The 18,179-nt window shown below is 48.2% G+C and overlaps 4 protein-coding genes across 4 annotated transcripts; all 4 read right to left on the minus strand.

The window, feature by feature from the left end:
• Positions 1-2,664: 2,664 nt before the first annotated feature.
• Positions 2,665-4,000, minus strand: COCSADRAFT_32991 (uncharacterized protein). The gene is made up of 3 exons (XM_007697239.1): positions 3,621-4,000; positions 3,243-3,554; positions 2,665-3,166 (listed from the first exon to the last, which is right to left on the minus strand). The coding sequence occupies exons 1-3, from the start codon at positions 3,842-3,844 to the stop codon at positions 3,031-3,033; spliced, it is 672 nt and encodes a 223-aa protein (XP_007695429.1). The 5' UTR covers positions 3,845-4,000; the 3' UTR covers positions 2,665-3,030.
• A 1,204-nt stretch (positions 4,001-5,204) lies between these two features.
• Positions 5,205-6,432, minus strand: COCSADRAFT_167294 (uncharacterized protein; the record flags this gene model as incomplete). Its single annotated transcript, XM_007697557.1, has 4 exons — positions 5,205-5,619; positions 5,671-6,023; positions 6,076-6,204; positions 6,253-6,432. The coding sequence occupies 4 exons, from the start codon at positions 6,430-6,432 to the stop codon at positions 5,205-5,207; spliced, it is 1,077 nt and encodes a 358-aa protein (XP_007695747.1).
• Positions 6,433-12,863: 6,431 nt separating this feature from the next.
• Positions 12,864-14,636, minus strand: COCSADRAFT_133260 (uncharacterized protein). Its single transcript, XM_007697558.1, has 3 exons — positions 14,347-14,636; positions 13,832-14,261; positions 12,864-13,733 (listed from the first exon to the last, which is right to left on the minus strand). Exons 1-3 carry the CDS (start codon positions 14,516-14,518, stop codon positions 12,938-12,940), a joined length of 1,398 nt encoding a protein of 465 aa, XP_007695748.1. The 5' UTR covers positions 14,519-14,636; the 3' UTR covers positions 12,864-12,937.
• Positions 14,637-15,635: 999 nt separating this feature from the next.
• On the minus strand, positions 15,636-17,185 carry COCSADRAFT_32995 (uncharacterized protein). Its single transcript, XM_007697240.1, has 4 exons — positions 16,620-17,185; positions 16,349-16,565; positions 16,166-16,294; positions 15,636-16,104 (listed from the first exon to the last, which is right to left on the minus strand). The coding sequence occupies exons 1-4, from the start codon at positions 17,000-17,002 to the stop codon at positions 15,907-15,909; spliced, it is 927 nt and encodes a 308-aa protein (XP_007695430.1). The 5' UTR covers positions 17,003-17,185; the 3' UTR covers positions 15,636-15,906.
• Positions 17,186-18,179: the final 994 nt, after the last annotated feature.

Raw genomic sequence — 18,179 nt, forward strand, 5'->3', positions numbered from 1 at the left:
CGTTTAACCCCCCCCCCCCCCAAAAAAAATAGTAAGACCTAAAGTATATGTATTTCGCTCTGTCTCTTGAGCTCGTTTTGCAAAGTAATGCCTTAGAAGGACCGAGGAGAAGGGGGGTTGAGGCGAAGTTTTGGGGGTGCGTGAGCCTGGCCCGAAGACACAGACCCCCTGGTTAATGTGGTGATGCGGGTTAGTGAACGGCGGCGTCATGGCTTACGCAATAGTCAATAAAGTTAGAAAGGTGATAGGTGGGTTGTTACGGTGGTGAGAGTTTGGGAGGGTAATTTGGATGCTAGTGGTTTTTTTTGGGAGGGTTTTTGGGTTTCTGGGTTTTTTTTAGTGTTGGTGTAGTGGCTTCTTTTTTGGGGGGCTCGAATACAGTTTTGTGTATCTTGGTATATGCTTCCCCCTCTCTCACTGTATCTAGTCTCGTATCGAGATATGTTTTTTCTTTCATATTGTTTCCATGTCTGGTTCATCTCGATCATGGTAAGTCTATTTTAGCTGTTGGGTTGCTAACGTGTATTCTTTGTTTTCCCGTTTCGTTTCAGCGTAGTAGTACTAGATGCCTAGTGTTGCAAGACGGAATTGAAACGTACGCTACTTACGCGCAAACCCCTCGCTGGAACATCAAGAGTATATTTCTTCTCTTGACTGTTTTTGTTTTCTTTCGTCCGGCGTACATTCTGTCTTGCATCGTGTTGCGTGATCAGCGATGTGTGTACGCGATGCTATGTCTCGACCGCGTAACATGTTCATTTGCTCTGGCCACACGCATGCAGTGGTTCCTTGTCCCTTAGCCTCAGGACGCGCGAAGATTCTCGGCCTTGGTGCGGCCTTCCATTCATGGTCTTCCATGGCTTTATCTGGAGTTTCCCGTCTTTAATAGGTCATGTGGCCTAGAGAAGATGTGTGCCTTGTCAAGAACTGGACGTTGTACACGTGTGCAGCTTGGTTCATTCAATAACCGAGATGAGCAGTTCCGCGCTCACGGATGTCCGGTCTGCCGCGTAGGCTCTTAATATCTTTCCGTACTAACATCTGGACTAATACATGTCATTTGTGTACTCGGAGAAGAGACCGCCGCGTTCATGGGTGATGCGGGATTACGGGATGCACTGCTCCTTATTGTTGCCGTGCGTTGTCTTAGTCTCTTCCAGTCTCATCTTATCACCTCCAATAAGATGTGCGTTAAATAACGGTCTTGGTAACCCGGAACAAACCTGTATGTGTGAATGGTGACTTCATGGCTGAGTCATCTTTCACACGCGGAAAGGTGCAATAGAAAAAAATCATCCCGGAGATGACTTCGTTAGCTTAGACTGTAGAACCAATGACGTTATGCACTATTGGGGGTGTCCACAGTGTTGATAAAACCGAGAGTATTAAGAACTCGCAAGACTGGGTATTGCTCACAGCTCCATTGCGGGATATCGAATATCTTGGGCAATTTCTCAAGCCGGAATTTGAGATGTTCAGGCTCAGCGCCGAAATGATCAGGAGTTCCCGACATGCCGCTCTCGAGCCTCTCAATGACAACAAGCTTCTTTTCTTGATATGAGACCAAGAGCATATCTATCTCCGACAGCTGAAAGACAGCCTAGGTTACATGATGATAGGTTGCAAGCAAAATAGTCGTTACTAGATTTGAAAGACGAATATCACGGCACTATGCAGCTGAGACCATGAACTCTTCAGTGAAGAAGTGGAGTAACTGGTAAAGACATTGAGCCCCACCGATTTTAGCTGCATCATCATCATACAAGAGTGGCTTATACTCATCATGCAAGAACAAGCTGACAAACTTTCTTGGTAAGCTACCGCTAGTCTTCTCCAAAAGCCTCTCCTTGTATGTTAAACCCCCTCTCGTATAGAAGGCAAAAAGATCGTTCCGACCAAGTCCCTTGGTTGGCTGCGAGACGGGTATCCAAGATTCACGAATGGTCAGCCGGAATCATTCGCTTTCGAAATATGTGGCAGTGTGAGCACTGATGAAATTTGACGTGGTTTTAGCCTCCTGAAAGGTGATCAAGAATCAGTACCTCGGATTGCTCTCTCCTCTCGGAGGGCGTTGAGGATTCAAATTTTGGAGATGATGGTATGGACTGTATTGTAGTATCTTCTTCGCAAACTCTCATGTTGTATCTGAAATTGACAATGGGTAGATTGCATTGGACCTTCTGATCAAGAGCATCTAGCATACAGCTGAGTGAGGACCATGTGCAATGAGAAATATACCATTCAACTTTCGTAGCTCTCTGTTCTTAGTATCTTGGCTAAAAATGAAGAACTTGGTAGCAGACATGGTTCGGTTTTGCTGAGTAGTGTTGGCGATGTGGAATCACTGGGTATGCTCAATAATTTTACACCAAGGATTGGTATATGAAAGGTGAAAGAGTGCTTGATACACTTCGGTTTAGTGTCAATCGCTGACCCCTAGAGTTCACTATAGCCATGTATCAAAGCAACAAGGAGAGTAATCTGCGAAGTACAAAAATGGCGGTATTAAGCATGATAATGTTTCTTTGAAGGGAGTGGTCGTAAAGGAAATATTCGTTACTCTTCTGAAACCTATACGTCAACTCTTTGTACGAACCTGAGTTCAGTGAAGTCTTGTTCACAGCGACGGTAGGAGCACTGGTATATCAGCAAACTGGGAAAAACCAACCTCTTAATCCTTTTAATTGATTCTGATAATTTATTGAATCACACGACTCTCACGATAGCCGTTCTATTGAGGCACTAGATGCTGCATAAAAGGATGTGAATGGCCACGTATAGATCAGCTCTGTGCTGCACAGTCACGTGGTATTTGTGCTGCTATTGGAGAGAACCATTCCCATCAAAATCTAGATATGAAGTTGTCCAGTAATAGAGATGATTCAAGTAAATCTGGGCTCTCGTGGTTACCAGTAAAGCACAATCCAGATCCTGAGAAGGGTTGGTTTGATTGATCCCCAGTCTGCACATCGCACCGGCTTTATTCTAGGGTACCCATATCCTACTCACAATGTGCATCAAGGTATGCGTTCAAGGAGTGTGACCCATAGTCTTGCATTTGGAGAGTTCGTCGTAATCGGGTAACACATCTTGAATCTCATGCTCTCTGCCAAGCAGGTATGCAAGATACAAACATGTTGTCATAAGGCGGAGGCAACACCATATGCTGAACGAATACCACATTAGCCAGAACCTCTTGAGATAAGCCTTTGACGCAACACAGGGCCCTTGGCATGACTTACACAGCAAATACTGTCACGCCATATGAGACCCTCATAACTTCACATCCACCCCGTGTCCGCTTCCACGCGTCCTCACACCCCCGTTCCAGATACCAAGGCCTCAGACTAATGTGCTTAGGATCCGAAAAGTCCCCCGAGTTTTGCATTGCCGCGCTAGATGCATAGAGGCCGACCAGAAGTATGTCATACATCGCATTCGTCATGATACTCGCATGAAGGTCGAGAACGTATCCACTGAGGCAGTTGACTTGAAAGCGCACGACCCATACAAACAGCGTTATGGCAGCGATCACCAGGTGGAACATTATAGAACTGCTTGCTATGTCAGCCTCGAGTACACACACATACTGTATATGAGGCCAATGACGTGAGACTTACCTTTGATCCCAACTCAAGGGTATGGGAGGCGACTCGCGGTAGTTTGCATAGTTGTACACACGCTGCTGGGGATCTGAGTTCCAGCCTTCAGAGCCACCGTTTTGCCATAGCGCGGTACGGAATCCGTCGGGATATGCGGACGCGAAGAGCGAGACGAGTGTGATGGCTAGGACAAGATCCACTAGCATGGCACAAAGGAAGAGCAGGGGCGATATACGGAGCATGGCGACGATGTAGTACGATGGAACTGGGCAAAGGGTCACTATGGATAGATCGATGCCATGATATGAACAGAGTGCTCTTAAGCTGCTTGGATAAGAGTACTTGCGTGGTGTGATGGTGCTACACGTAGCCCAGGGGGAAGAAGGCGGGGGTGTATTAGAGAGTACGTGGGTAAAAAAGAGATATGCCAATAACAATGAAGTCTAAGCCTAAAATCTCTCACATTATGCTGCTGTTGAGGTGTGTAGAAAGCGTGCATATCACAAGGATGGCTTAGCGTGCTTGCCTCTGGTAGGCTCGATAATTAGTAAACGCGAGGATGTGGATTCTAAAGTTGCGCAAATGCCCTCGTCTGGGGACTTGAAGTGGTAACACGCACTTCTTGGGAGCACCAAAAGGCACGAAAACTTCCAATTTCTGACAACAAGAAGCAGTGCGTCAATATGAGCGCATTCGTATTATAGATGTCGGGGAGGCTGGGTAGCACTGGAGACGGTCAAATACGTGACAACCGAAGGCACTTGGCAGATATCTAATATGGAGGAGCACATCATTAACGCATATTGGGTTAAACATTGGATTAGAATTTAGTGTATGCCGATCAATAGCTGATATCGGCGGGTGCATGCTTGAATGAACAAGCGAAAGCACAGAAACTACATGCTGGTGTGCCCCAACTTCTAGCCCGTCGATCACGACTGTTAGTGGGAAATAATGTATGTCGTTGCCGTTTAGTGTCTAGTCTCGCGTAAAATGCATCGTTCCCGAGCCTAAGGATTGCTCCTTGATTTCTTTTTTCCTCACCCCCCAGCACAGCAGAGGGTCGGCTTGGCGCCCTTCTCTTCTATATCACTATCATGCAAATTCCATCTTTCTTCTGAGCGTTTCTGTATGCCATCTGCTCCTCCGAGATTACGACTTCGTTTTGGGATCATCCACGCTGCTCTGTCGCCGTGAATCTTCTGATACTTTCTGGTCCGGACTCTTTAAGAAATACCACGTTGCAAATCCGGCGAAAAAGACCATGTTGGCTTGATATGTGTAGCGGAGGAGGGTGGTGATGTGAGCGTTCGGTCTGGGCACCATGGTGTGTGCTTCTCGGGTTCGGTGGGTAGTTGTGTGAAGAAGTGTTGATCAAGAGTGATGGTTGATGGTTAAGTACGGCAGTGACGTCATCCCCACGCGTTGGTAACGGGTAGATCCGACCGCAGCTGCCGTCGCTGCTGTTGGCACTTGCGGACAATTAGGTTGGCATTCTGCATCCAGTAGCAACGTGCTCCACAAATATCTGTTCTTTTTTCTCAACACCGAAAGGAATCAGGCTCGGGTTTGTATAATCTTGATATAATTATCACTCTAGAATTACAGTCGATCGAGATTGTACTCTTTGGTGATTTTTATCTCGTTCGCGCCTAGAGATCCGGTCCGCTCAAGGGTATCCGAATCGCTGGTCAGAGTGACGAATGCAGCGGCTTGTGGTTTCGAGGCATGCGGCATCCATTGCGAAGGTTCATTCAAATTCGACGTAGAAGAGCCACTGCTCGTCGTCCGGAACTTCAGTCGGCGGAGACCGTGACTTTCGTTGGACGCGATTGGAGAAGCCCTACGCCAGGATGGCAACGAACGAACATTAGGAACACAACAACAGACAATTCCGACCGCAACTTCAATAGGCGAGAAGCAGACACGCCACCAAGACGCACCAATGGGATCTTCGTCCACATCGCCGAATACATTGATTGCGCAATCGATGCGCAGGACGGCGAGGATTGTGCAGCTGTACACTGTCAATAACTCCTACACCGGACTATTGAGCGCTTTGACTTACAAGCATCCGAGGAGGAACAAAATCATGACCGACCACCTCTTCTTGGCTGACAGCTCGGCTGCCAATATAGCTGGTACTGGGGCAAACAGGATGACGCTGTTGAAGAAGACATGTAGCGATCCGATGATAATACAGGATTTTTTGCTCTGCAGCTCACACTTTCCAGGTGGGTGGCACATGCTGATCCAGCCGGCGAGCGACCATATGTACCAAATGGAAATCAGGCCTATGGAACACCAGCAAGCGGTCTGAGCAATGCGTTTTCTCTCATACAGGCGGAGATAGGCTTTGGCGAAAGCGATTTGAACAGTGGCAATGGATGTGGCCCAGCAGATGTCGAGTGCGAATTGTAACTTGAATGCAAGTTAGCGGTGAGTTAGGTGCAATGACTGGCTTCAGACGTACCCGTAGCCAGAAACGATTTACGACGTGGAAATTCTTGGTCGGATCCGCCTTGATCTGATCACTTGTCAAGCCCTCGCCACCTAGAAAGACCAAAACGTAAACTATGGTAACTACGGCGAAGCTCATAGCCTTTGGAATGTCAGCTTGGTTCAACAGCAGCCAACTATTCAGCCTTACCAGAGCAGCCAGCATGAGGACATCCTCGGTCAGCGTGTTGATCCTTCTCACGCTCCTGGTGTACCATCTCGCGGCGACAGCGGCCGAAGCTACGACAAAGCAGAAGAGGGGTGCAATAAGCAAAGCCAGTTGCTTTCCATTGATGATGTCAAAGCGATTGTCAGTGATTGAGCCTGCCATGATGACTACAAGGCAGCTTCTGTCCTCACAGCATAACGAGCGTTTTTCTGCGGAATCGTCGCGAAGGGGTTCAGTTGCAACTGGAGCCGGGGGTATAGTTATAGGCCCCCCACTGCGCGAGCGGCTTGACGCAGATAAAGCCAAATAAGGCGGCTTCCAGTGCCATGGTCCGGGCCAGGGCAGTGTCATGCACCATGCCCGTTGAGTTTACCTTCAACGCCTATCTGGCCGCATTCAGGGTGCTCTGACCCTGGTAGCCATGCGACATGGAGCTGTCGCTGGACGGGCTTTTCGGGATGCGAAGAAGGTTAGTGTGAGGATGTACGGCGCTGATTTGTTGCACAGCATGCGGGCCGACGCGGAACACGGCTAACCACGCCGCATGCCTGTCAGCCAAGCTTTACAGTAGCCAATCACATGCCCAAACGCCCCTGGCACCAACTCGTATCTCCGCTTCTGGGTGTGTGCCAGCGCTGACGGACGAGGATCCACCTGAACATGCGCACTAGAATGGCAAAAGAAATGTCTGTCTTGTGCTCTTCTGTGGGACTGGGCCGGGCCTCGAGTACTCTGGTCGTTTCACCACTACGCCTGATGACAGACAACAGACGTGCCCTCCTCATCTCTATACACATACCACACCCAAACGGAAAGTGTGTGTGTGTGTGTGTGTGTGTGTGTGCATCATGGTTACGGAGCTGCCGAAAACACTCGAGAGGCTAACAGTCATTCTCCTATCCACCATACCGCCCCAGGCCCAACGCCAGGCGCTGAAACAAGCCATTGTGTACATCGCCTTCCGATTCGGACACAATGAACATGGGTTCCCAACCGTAAGCGAAGTGGCGCCTCTCACATACAGCCCAGAACGCGGCCTCGAGTCAGGCTTGACCACACAGCTCTTTTCTTTTCAAGCCCTCATCTCTGCAACACGGCACGAGTGCGAGGTCCTCTCGTACCTCCTAGCTGCTCTCCCAATAGGACTCGACCACATTACTCCATACACACGTGGCAAGCACGTTCTGAGCGCCATCCTTCAACCTCGAGATCGCCCGTAACCTGGCAAATCTCCGACGTTATACCGTCTGCACCGAGTAGTTTCACCGAACATGCCCTCCTAAACCACTCTCTTCCCGGGGTACATACTTAGGGCCAGCCTTGCCATGCCTTACTATTGACTGCCTGTTTCTTCCCCGTCTTTTGCACATGTGCTTCGCTGTGTCTACTTTGCATACATGTATGATGCGCATATGCAGTCTCATGACGTTACACAAATGCCTCGGAGTCTCGTGTCCTTAACACCAGCACCCTCAGGTTTATCGTCTTTCACCGGTTAGAAACTCTCACCGCGGCCTTACCAGCTCGCTCACTTTCTTTTTCCATTTCCCGTAGATTTGCGTCACTCAAAAGTCTGTCCCCGACCATATCCCGGCCTTGTTCGAGACAGGGAAGTAGTCTCAAACGTGAATCTCTCGTAAAAGGGCTTTTGTCCGCTGATCTGCACCCTCTGATTGGCTTTGTTTGGTCGGGGGCTCACGTCTCTACCGACAGCCACTGTTCGCAACCATGTTCATAAGTCGATCCGCATTTTGAGCCTAGGATGCCGAGAGTCAGATACGGGTGGCGTGAGAATATACTTTTGATAGCTTCTCTCCCCTACCACCAAAGTTTGGCCGCGCTGATTTAGCTGTAAACGCAGGTCCCAGAATCGAATCGATAATCGCAAACCGATGCATGTGCAATGACGACTTTATCCGCTTCAAAACTGCAGTGATCGACTTGCTCGTCATTCCTAGCGAAGTGGTACTCAGGCGGGGCAGGAGGCGCGCGGACCGCCCGCCTCGAGACCCAAGGAAACTAGGAAAATGTCACTCCATACAAGGGTTCGTATAGGTCATTTTCGGTAGGAACTATTTCGGCGCAGCATCAGCTGCAACTAGAGGTGGGCTGGTCAAAACAATTTCATTTGTGTAATCACATGGCGAAGTGACCATCAACCCAGTTCTCAGGAGCGCACGGCTCGGTAGCATGGCACCCACGTCGTGGTACAACCCTGGAAAGACATCATGCAAGAGCAATGTGTGTGCATCTGATGTTGCACTGAAGGTCATTTTAGCTTACAACTACTTTTCTGACACTTCCAACTCTAGTGCAGATACCTATGGGAGCATCTTTGCTGAACAGTCAAAATAAAAAGTATTTTCACAATGGACTACACAATACTAGCTATCCAGACAGCTATACGAGTGAGATTATAGTGTAGCAAGTCTGCGCAGGGGTTGTGAGTTGTCTCCTTGCCTTCATGAGAAAATGTACACAGTAAGACTATTAACTCCAGTCGTGTACTGTAGCGGTGCGATTAGGTTTCCATTCTTTCACCTATAAATAATACTTACACAAAGACCTAACTATATTAACTATAACTACTAGGACATGGTATATAGAGCTGACAGCTTACAAGGCAAAATGAGACGGTGATACTAAGAACTTTTCCTTAACAAACTAGCTAATCGTTGCATCGACCACCTCCTGCACCCTCCTACCCACATCTGCCCCAAGCATCCCACGTACACAAAATTAATCCGTGGAAAATTGGAAAGTCTTGCAGAGGGGCATGACCTCAGAATTTTAGTTCGACGACAGAGTCTTTTTCGGCCTTGCCCTTGTTGCTGTGCATGTGCTTGACGACTCTCTCGTTATTACATTTCATCTATATGTCGAAGATCTTCGGGCCGCCAGAGAGCTTGGTAGTGTCGAAGAGGGCTTTTGTCGGCGATACTTGCTGCCTTGCGAACGTACTTTCTTGAGGCTTCTGGACTGCTCAAAGAGTCAGGCGATTAAACTTCAAGTGCGACCCAAAACACACATGATTTGGAAAATTATGGATACCCAATATCCTCAATAGCGTTGTTGGTTTGATAGCACTGTGTGGGGGGCAGGCAATATCAAGCCCCTCCCAACTATCTGCAATCCGGTTTGCCTCGGCAACTTCTATCATCTCTTCTAAACCCAGTCCTCGTTTGCTACTCATAGTTCTCCACATCTAGAGCAACAGCCATACAGAGCATCCCAAGAGGAAACCCAGCTGCGAGCTAACCAGGGCAGTTCTCCGTTTTTTTTTCAGAGTACCACAGCACCAAGCCGAACAAATACTCAACGATAGCGAAGTCCAGCAGAATCAACGGAATTCAGGCTATCACCAAATCTGTCCGCGTCGCTAATTTCTGGCCCTCGAATTTGAACAGAGGCATGGTCGCAGTCATGACTGACATCACAGAAACTAACGCTGAGCTACAAAGTAGGCCTTCCGAAGCGCTGATAAGGCCCGATTGTGTTGGTCGAAACTTGTCACACGTCAACATCGCCAGCGAGAAACAGGCTAGCAATGCAGAGACTACATTGAGCGTCTTGTAAAAAGCGTAGAAGCCGCTGGAAGACTAGGCATGCGCGAATATTCAGGTTCCTTGCTAGCAGTGCTCGGTTACCGAACTGGATTCTGGCAAAGCGGCAGTAACCGCATGCTTTTGTTTTAGCCTCTCCACCATGCTGTTCATCGTGGGCAGATGGGGTTGACAGGTTTCTTCGGGGATGCGTGACTGAGGCATGTGGCTCTAGTGGAAACTTTTTTGGTTTACTATCGCCAACGTCAGCCACCGGTCAGAGCAGAGGGCGCGTATTCCGAGGCTGCAAGGCGCACGCATGTGGAGCGCCAGGCAGTGCAGGCGCAGAGCTGATATATTGGCGGGGTTGTGAGGAAGAGAAAGCCTATTGCGTTGCTTCAGGCCGGCCCCCACGTTCCAGCAAGGGCTAATGCGAATGCAGGATGACACGCCAGTGTCCCAGCATGTCTCACTGGATTTGGGATCATACAAAGCCCCCAAACTTTGATTTTTTCCCTTGCAGTGGCAGACACTTCCGAACCTAAATCGAGAGACGATCCTTTCGCCTACATGTTTTGCTTCCTGGATCATAGAGGCGCTGTGTTCAATATCCAAGAAGCTGCAAGGTAATCTTCTATTCTATTTTCATATTCGTGCAGGCGATACCTCCTGGGTTGTCGCATGAGGCTGGCAACCGTGATGTTGACACCAATTTTCTTTAAAGAACTGGCGTCTTTTTGAAACACTTTTCCGAATACTGCATGACTCACTCAGTAGCACTTAGTCACAATCACTGCCAACATAATGATTCAGATACGCTGCCTATAGACAACTGATGCTGCACAACTTACCAGGAACAACCGATGGAGAGGTTGCTCCGGTACATTAGAGGGATTCTGCAGCTCGACATCATCATGCGTACTTGCGATGCTAGAAATTCCCTTACGGCCGATAACCTGAAACCCTGTGGATCTACTTAGTAACTTTATAATAACAAGACAAGGCGTAAGGCGTGCAACATCAAAGTTTCAAGAAACCTTGATGTATATTACATTGCTGCAACAATACCACCAATATTGGCCTCACGTACGCACGTATGTGTGTAACATCGGCATTTAGTGGCGTTCCTGTCATTGCTTGGTTCAATCTATAACTGGGCACTATCAAGCTTCAATTTGTACCTTTTCTCCTTAGCATGATCTGTTGACATTAAGAAAATGCACTTGCAGATTGCAGACGGACACCGATCCTGGATACTTGTACAGCCGAACAGACACAAGGCTATGGGTGAAATTGAAATCTTGTAGGACGCATCCACGCTGGTGTTGCGGCTGCTGAGAACCGAAGCATATTTCAGGGGTCAGCTATCAACATATCTTGATAACTGGCTGCAGGATAGTCTGTTTTATCTAGGGAACCCAACCGCATAGATGCCCAGTGCTATACTATAGAATGCCCAAATTTGCGTACTCAAGTCGCAATCTAATTTTCTCCCAATCAAGGAAAACACCATATGTTGGGGGGCTTTGAAGTATTTTTTGTGTACCTCTTATCTTATGCTTTAAGAAAATGTAAACAAGCTTCATCCAGCCTTAACAACGCTGTCGCCCCTATCCAACAACTCATGTCTATCCACTTGGGTGTGACAGAATGAACATGTAGTTTTCCCTCCTGCAGTATGTGATTCCAAACACATTGCGTCGACCCATACCACGAATGCGCAGAAGGTATACAAGAAAGCATAAGGTGCATACTATGCAACCCTCAAGAAGCATTATTTCATCATCATACCAGTCATTATTACTCTTATCTCTCTGTATATTGCATCATGCGTATCGTGTATGTATCAGGTCATGTCGAATGCAAAACAGCAGAGCGAGGAGGTGCCACGTGGCAAAATGCTGTAGATACTGCTGCTGCGTTTCTCTCTACAGGTAGGCGCTAACAAGAAGCTACGCAATAAGGTAGATATGCAAACCGCAGTCATACATAATACTCGAATGAAAGCTTTTGGTAGTGGTGGATGCTCAGGTAGTCGGCTGTGTGCCGCTAGACGTCAGACATGGCTTGCATCACTGTAAGCCCTGGCCTTCGCCCGTCCGCATGCCCCATGAGAGGCTTTCAGATAGGACATCAAGCACGTGCATACATACATACATACATACATACATACATACATACATATACATGACTTGCAAATCATCACCCTACTGTACCAAGGCATTGAAGCTGGGAATATAATCCTACATTGACGCTGTTGATTATCAGCTCATACATGATACCAGTTCAAGCTACCCTAGCCGCGTATTTCATTGCTGTTTTTATGATCACACGGAGCCCATGTTTGCAATTATGTAGTGGTGCACTGCCAGCTACAAGCAGTCTCATTTCCTTGACCCACTTTACTCAACCTCATCCGGCACTATATTACGCAAAAATTTCTCCTCACGCCATCCGGAAATATTTAATCACAGCTTTGTGTAACACAGTGTCTGCGCTATCTTATACATTACTGAATAACAAGCTATGCGGTGGGCTGTTATGGTTACGAAATGAGCGTCAGTGCCGATAATTATTCCGTATCACCATCTACCAGGTAAAGAATTCTCACCCATCAATCGAGGAGGGGATGCAAGCGCGTACGTGCGTATGCTATTGAGAGGTCCTGGCAGTGGCCCAGGGCTATGGGAATTGTGCGTGGTCCATGGACCCAAGGTGATGCGTATCTGTTCCTCCAGTGTTGATAGGCTGTTCAGCCCATTGTGGAGTCATGTCACTTATGCGACTACATGAATAAATTTGGCAGACTGTCATGCAGTGATGTATCCTTGAAAATATGCACTTCAAGGTAGCAATTAATCCAAGTCTTCGTACCAAATCGCCAGTTCGATTAAATTTGAGACAAGGTCAATACTCTTTTCAGATCTGTCAAATTCATTTATTGATTCTTTACAAAATTGGTTAGACACTTGATAAGAAGCCCATTTTACTCGAGTCACGTACAAACACCATCATACACAACAAGTCATATCAATCAAGAATTGAATTGATGGAACAAAGCTCTCAGAGCGAAGACATTAAATAAGCGTTCCTGCAGACGTAACCATTAAAGTATCTAAATGTATCTAGGACGAATTGCTGTTATCTGCGCACGAAAACGCAGAATCAATCGAACCATCTCTGTACGCCTCCTTTATCTGAACAATCACGCCATATGTACCTCCGACAGTCAGGAATGCAGAGAGACCGATAAGCCCAACGTGCAACAAGTACATCATCTTTTGCTGAAATGATCCTCTCCAGTGGTCGCGGTGGTCGTAGATCCACAGCCAACCCGGATAGCCAATTCCCAGGGGAGCAAATGCAAGACTTCCGGCAAGACTAAGTAGATAGTTGAAGATGGGCACTCCCGAGGCAATCAGAAAGCTGACAATAGTCATTCCGCCTACACATCCAAACCATGTGCCCCAATGGACAAATGTGTTAGACTGCAGATGTCTGGACTTGCGCAGGATTCTGACGAAAATATACTTGGCACCAATGTGGACGTATAGGGCGCCACTGACGAGCAGTCCAATGATACCGATTCCATACGCCACCTTTTTGATGGTAGGTCCAGCACTGCCCAGGGACGGCGAAGCAACCCATTTACCACACCATTTGTATACAACCAGACTGAAAGACAGATAGGCGGCACCGACAAAGGTCATGCAGGTCATTACGGACCTGCTAAAGTGGCGGGGATTGCGCATTTCTGACATGACGGGCAGGAAAGCAGACGTGGCTGCCGAGGAGCAGAAAATCGTACTTGCGGCTGTAATGCCAGCTGCAAATGTTGGATGACCAATGACATGGTATCCGAAATCGTAAGGGCCGGTTTGAGGTGCTGCAGCGGGGCGATCGAGGGTGGTTACTCCAACTCTGATGTTTGTGTAAGCCGAGTATCAAAAAAGGGGAAAAAGATTATCTGCTGGCATGCGCCGAGCTGACTAAATCAAAGACGGAGAAAAAAAACTTACACGACGATGAAGACGGCAACAAAGACTGATATAAAGCCAGCCCAAGTGATCCAGGCAATCTTCTCAAACTTCCTCACACTCGCACAAAGGCCTACCATCAACGTTGCAATAAGGGAAAAGTAGTTTGTGCACAACGAATGGTTGGAGAGCGCGTTGAGTGCAGTCGATACACCCACAATCCCCGATGCAGCCACAATGACGAAGGCAACCAGGAAGAGAATACCGGTGATTTCCTTGACAATAGGCCCGCCAACAAGCAGACCCATATCAGCAATCGAATGGCACCCCGGGTGCCGCATGCGAAACTGTCCAAGGACCAACGCAGCCCATGTATTGACAGCTTGCCAGCCGATGACATTGATGGCACCAGGCAAAGCACCGAGGACATACATGGCCGAGGGAATAGTAAGCACACCAGTTGCGAAGATGACTGAGTTGCACAGTCAGCGATTTTGCAAACATTGCGCGAAACGTTGACATTCACAACGAAAAAAAAAAGAATAATCAAGTCTTACTCTTCAACAGGATCATAGTCGTCTGAATCCATCCCACGGTGCGGAAATCCTCATATCCATCCCCCTTCTTGAACACCTCGTTGTCATTCTCAAGGTCGGATTTGGCCTCACCGATACTTCCCGAGCTATGGCTCGGCGCCGGCGCAATGACATCCTCGTTCTTTTCAGCCATGGTTCGCACGCGAGGACTGGGCGCAGAAACAAGGGCAGGCGCAGGCGAGGGAAGAAGTGGCCCAGAAAGAGAAGGCCGTATATGTATACCCTCTGATATACAGAAAGTTGAAGGAAGGAAAGGGCCAAGATACCAAAAAAATCGAATAAGGTGACACTCAATTTATCTAAGCGCTTTTGCTGGGTTCCGCGGGCGGGCAGTGGGCCCCCACCCCCTCCCGTATGTTAATGTTTGAATAGATCGCACAGGCACCCGGGTGCACCCTGGATGGGACGCGAACTCACCGTAGGAACACCGAAGACTAGCATGGGTTAATAGGGGACCAGAGCAGGTAGGCCGCGTTAGGCGAGTTCTAGAGCCAGTGGCTTGGATGGGATTTCTAGATTTATTTTCTGCAGTTACTTGAGTAATGTCCTTAGGATATAAGGAGTTAGCATTTTTTCTTAGAATATTCTTAAGCAGACTGTATTTTTGTTGTAGTAGGATAGATATGTTTAATAAAGATATCTGGAAGCAAAACCCTTGGAGAACTTGCTACCCCGGTCTCCATTCGATCTCTCTCTCTTTCTTTTTTCACAATATTATTTACTCATATCTCTATATTCTTAGAAAACCGGTTTACTAAATATTTACTTGAAATATTCTAGCACTTGGCTCAATCTAGCACATTGGCACCCAGGCCACTCCACCAAAACCACCCAATCAAAGCAAGCAACCCCCCTCCCTCAGCGCGCTTCCCGTCTAGTGTGTGTGTGCGCGTCTACTTTACACCACGAGCAACACCCGCGCTCGCGCTATCGCAGAATCCGGGGGTGGGATGTGGGTCGCGGAAACTTACGGCCCGGAGGAGTTTGGAGGTGGCCCCGCTAGATAGGATTGCGCAGCGGGGCGGCACGGAACAAGCTACTCCAAAACGTTGACGTGTCACAACCCTGCAAAAAGGAAACCCGGGATCAAAGGACTTTCGACCCGCTAGTCTGCGATGGAGTGAGGATTTTGCCCTACTCCTACTTACACACGACTTACCCATTACTCCAATTCGATGGATACAAGGAATATCCTGGGGATTTAGTTCGTTGGAGATGATTGACGGGTAGGATGGTACATTGTGTAAGATTGCTAAATTGATGCTAAGTTTTGTTGTCGTGGGTTGTTGTTGCGCGCCCGGAGGGTGACTACCGCCTATGGAAATGGCTCTATTGAACATGGTTGGTGACTCGCTATTACGAACGGCGTATTATGTAACAAGCGAACAACGATGTAGGGGCATTGAGTCAAGATATCTGAATGATTATTCTGCATCGAACCATGATGATTAAACCAGACTAACGACGCGATACAATCCAATATGATAACAAGACGGCTCTCAACTCGGCCGTGTCCTTTGCCTATTCCTTCAGTTTAGCTCCTACGGGAGCTGGAAGTAGGGCACCTTCAGCTGGCGCGTTCTTCTTCTTGAACTCGTCGGCCATCTGCTCCATAGTTACAAACTCGACGCCTTCATGCTTCTTGAAGTGTTCAATCAATCTTTCGTGCATGAGAAGTAGGTGTGGTCGCCCAGATACATCAGGATGAATTGTCAAAGGCTATTCATGTCATGTTAGCTACGGCTACGGGATAGCAGTATACGGTCTGGCGAAGACTTACAAAGATGAACTCATCATACTCTCGATAGAAGTAGTCAAAGTGGTCCCTCCAGAGATCTTCAGTGTCACGTGCATTGACAAAACCGTGGCTGTTTGGAGAGCCCTTGATGAACATGTGCGGTGGCAAGTCCTAGACGTTGCATGTTAGTCAATGTAAAGATCAAGCAGGTCATATTGCTCTTACATCAAGGTACCAATTGGCAGGAATTTCTACGAGGCCAGTGTCTTGGCCTGCAACTAATGGCTTCATCCAATCCTGGGCTTTCTTCTTGTAGTCAATCTTGGTCCATGAGTCGCCAGTTCTTAGATAGTAGGGTTGGCAATCATGGTGGCTCATGCTATGGTCATACTCAATGCCATATGAGAGCAGCAGCTCGGCACCTTCACGGCTTGTCTCCCACCTTTGACAACCATTAGCATGGTATACAGGCGTATCATGTCAAAAAGAATCATACCATGGGGCTACGCTGCCTCGAGGAGGCTTTCCAGCAAACTCGGTCAGCATGCGATATGTCTTGTCAAGAACGTCCCTTTGCTGCTCAAGGCTCATGTCAACAGGGTTCTCATGGCTGTATCCATGAAGGCCAATTTCGTGGCCAGCATCGCGCACAGCCGCCATATCCTCAGGGAACGTCTCTAAACTGTGCCCCGGAATGAACCATGTAGTCTTGATGTCGTACTTCTTGAACAACTTCAGTAGACGCTGGGTGCCAACGGTTCCCGCAAAGAGCCCACGACTGATGTCGCTGGTGCTGTCCTGTCCGCCATAGGACCCCAGCCAACCACAGACAGCATCGACATCTATCCCATACGAGATGAGGACACGCTTCTTGCCCATTGTTCCTGGATGACGTGGAAGGTGGGGGTATCTCTTGAGTAAGGTAGCTCTGATCGGTTCCGCAGGAAGTGTTATCAACTGAGGTTCAATGCGAATTAACAGGTTGACCGGCTGGGCCGGAAGTTGATCTGCTTATTACCTTGATACTGAGCCCTGAGAACTATCGCGGGGTAACGAGCAGATGGAGGGGCACGGCAGCCGATAGCGACTAGTCCGCTTGGTCACGGGAATCGGAGCCCTGTTACAGCGCTCGTCCCTGCGTACCACCATGTGTACCCTCGCTTATCTTATCGCAGTAACCCCAACCTCCAACCTCCAACCTCCAGTTATATCCGGTTGACCCAGAGGGAATGCATTCGGCCCAAGTGGCGGCGGTGTACACACCCCCACAGGGCTCTTGGTACGAGGCGTGTTGTACTGTAAAATGCCACGATGGCGCCCCATGATCTTTCGTGCATGTGCGGAGCCGATCAACGTACAGGGGGATGTTTGAGAGCATCGCCCAAGTTCGGTGACATCATTCCGAAAATGAGGAGCATAGCTTCTGGAAGCAGTGTGAAGAAGCAAATCAGCCTTGTCGGTGTATTGCGACTCACTGTGGAGGGAATGATATCATACGTAATGTGTTTGCATGTGGTTACTAGCTCCTGCTTTAGGGTCTTCAGGCGCTTTGAGCAAGTTGCACCAGAATTATTCCTACATGTTACCGGTACACGAGTCAGTCGGAAATATTAAATAACTAACTGCAGACACTCAAGGTCTGTAGGTAGAATTATATACCGTTGGAAAAGACTGATTGGTACTCTTTCGACGGAGCGAATATTGATAGACGATGCGCAGGTCGCTGACAACACACATACACCCTAGAGTCTAGCCGGTCCAATGACCATATTGAGAGTAGAGGGTTATTGCTGGTATTGAATGCGGTACCGCTTTTTCTGGGTGCCTGCCACTGTCTCTTCTGTAGAAGATGTGGCATCTGACAAGTGCCGAGGTGGAATTCCGTTGACCCCTCCACTTCAAGCTACCCGTGATTGCTGACAGCCTGGACGTCATACGATGGTTATGGGCAACCTTGTGGCAAAACCTTACCTTGTGCTTGAGCTATGTAGATATTCGAGCTAGAGATGGTCATGCTCTAAGCCGATCACAGCTCTATAAACGGATGAAAGAATCG

The sequence above is a fragment of the Bipolaris sorokiniana genome (genome assembly GCF_000338995.1).
Source record: "Bipolaris sorokiniana ND90Pr unplaced genomic scaffold COCSAscaffold_2, whole genome shotgun sequence".
Taxonomy (NCBI): Eukaryota; Fungi; Ascomycota; class Dothideomycetes; order Pleosporales; family Pleosporaceae; genus Bipolaris; species Bipolaris sorokiniana.

Excerpts from the sequence above, each read along its gene's own strand:
- COCSADRAFT_32995 (XM_007697240.1), bottom strand. The coding sequence starts at position 17,002 with ATGGGCAAGAAGCGTGTCCTCATCTCGTATGGGATAGATGTCGATGCT. Across the intron at positions 16,295-16,348 it reads CTGCCAATTGGTACCTTGAT|GACTTGCCACCGCACATGTT; the intron begins GTAAGAGCAATA and ends TGCAACGTCTAG. Across the intron at positions 16,105-16,165 it reads AGTATGATGAGTTCATCTTT|CCTTTGACAATTCATCCTGA; the intron begins GTAAGTCTTCGC and ends TGACATGAATAG.
- COCSADRAFT_133260 (XM_007697558.1), bottom strand. The coding sequence starts at position 14,518 with ATGGCTGAAAAGAACGAGGATGTCATTGCGCCGGCGCCGAGCCATAGC. Across the intron at positions 14,262-14,346 it reads GACTATGATCCTGTTGAAGA|TCATCTTCGCAACTGGTGTG; the intron begins GTAAGACTTGAT and ends TGTGCAACTCAG. Across the intron at positions 13,734-13,831 it reads GTTGCCGTCTTCATCGTCGT|AGTTGGAGTAACCACCCTCG; the intron begins GTAAGTTTTTTT and ends CACAAACATCAG.
- COCSADRAFT_32991 (XM_007697239.1), bottom strand. The coding sequence starts at position 3,844 with ATGCTCCGTATATCGCCCCTGCTCTTCCTTTGTGCCATGCTAGTGGAT. Across the intron at positions 3,555-3,620 it reads CCCTTGAGTTGGGATCAAAG|TTCTATAATGTTCCACCTGG; the intron begins GTAAGTCTCACG and ends CATAGCAAGCAG. Across the intron at positions 3,167-3,242 it reads GGCGTGACAGTATTTGCTGT|CATATGGTGTTGCCTCCGCC; the intron begins GTAAGTCATGCC and ends GTATTCGTTCAG.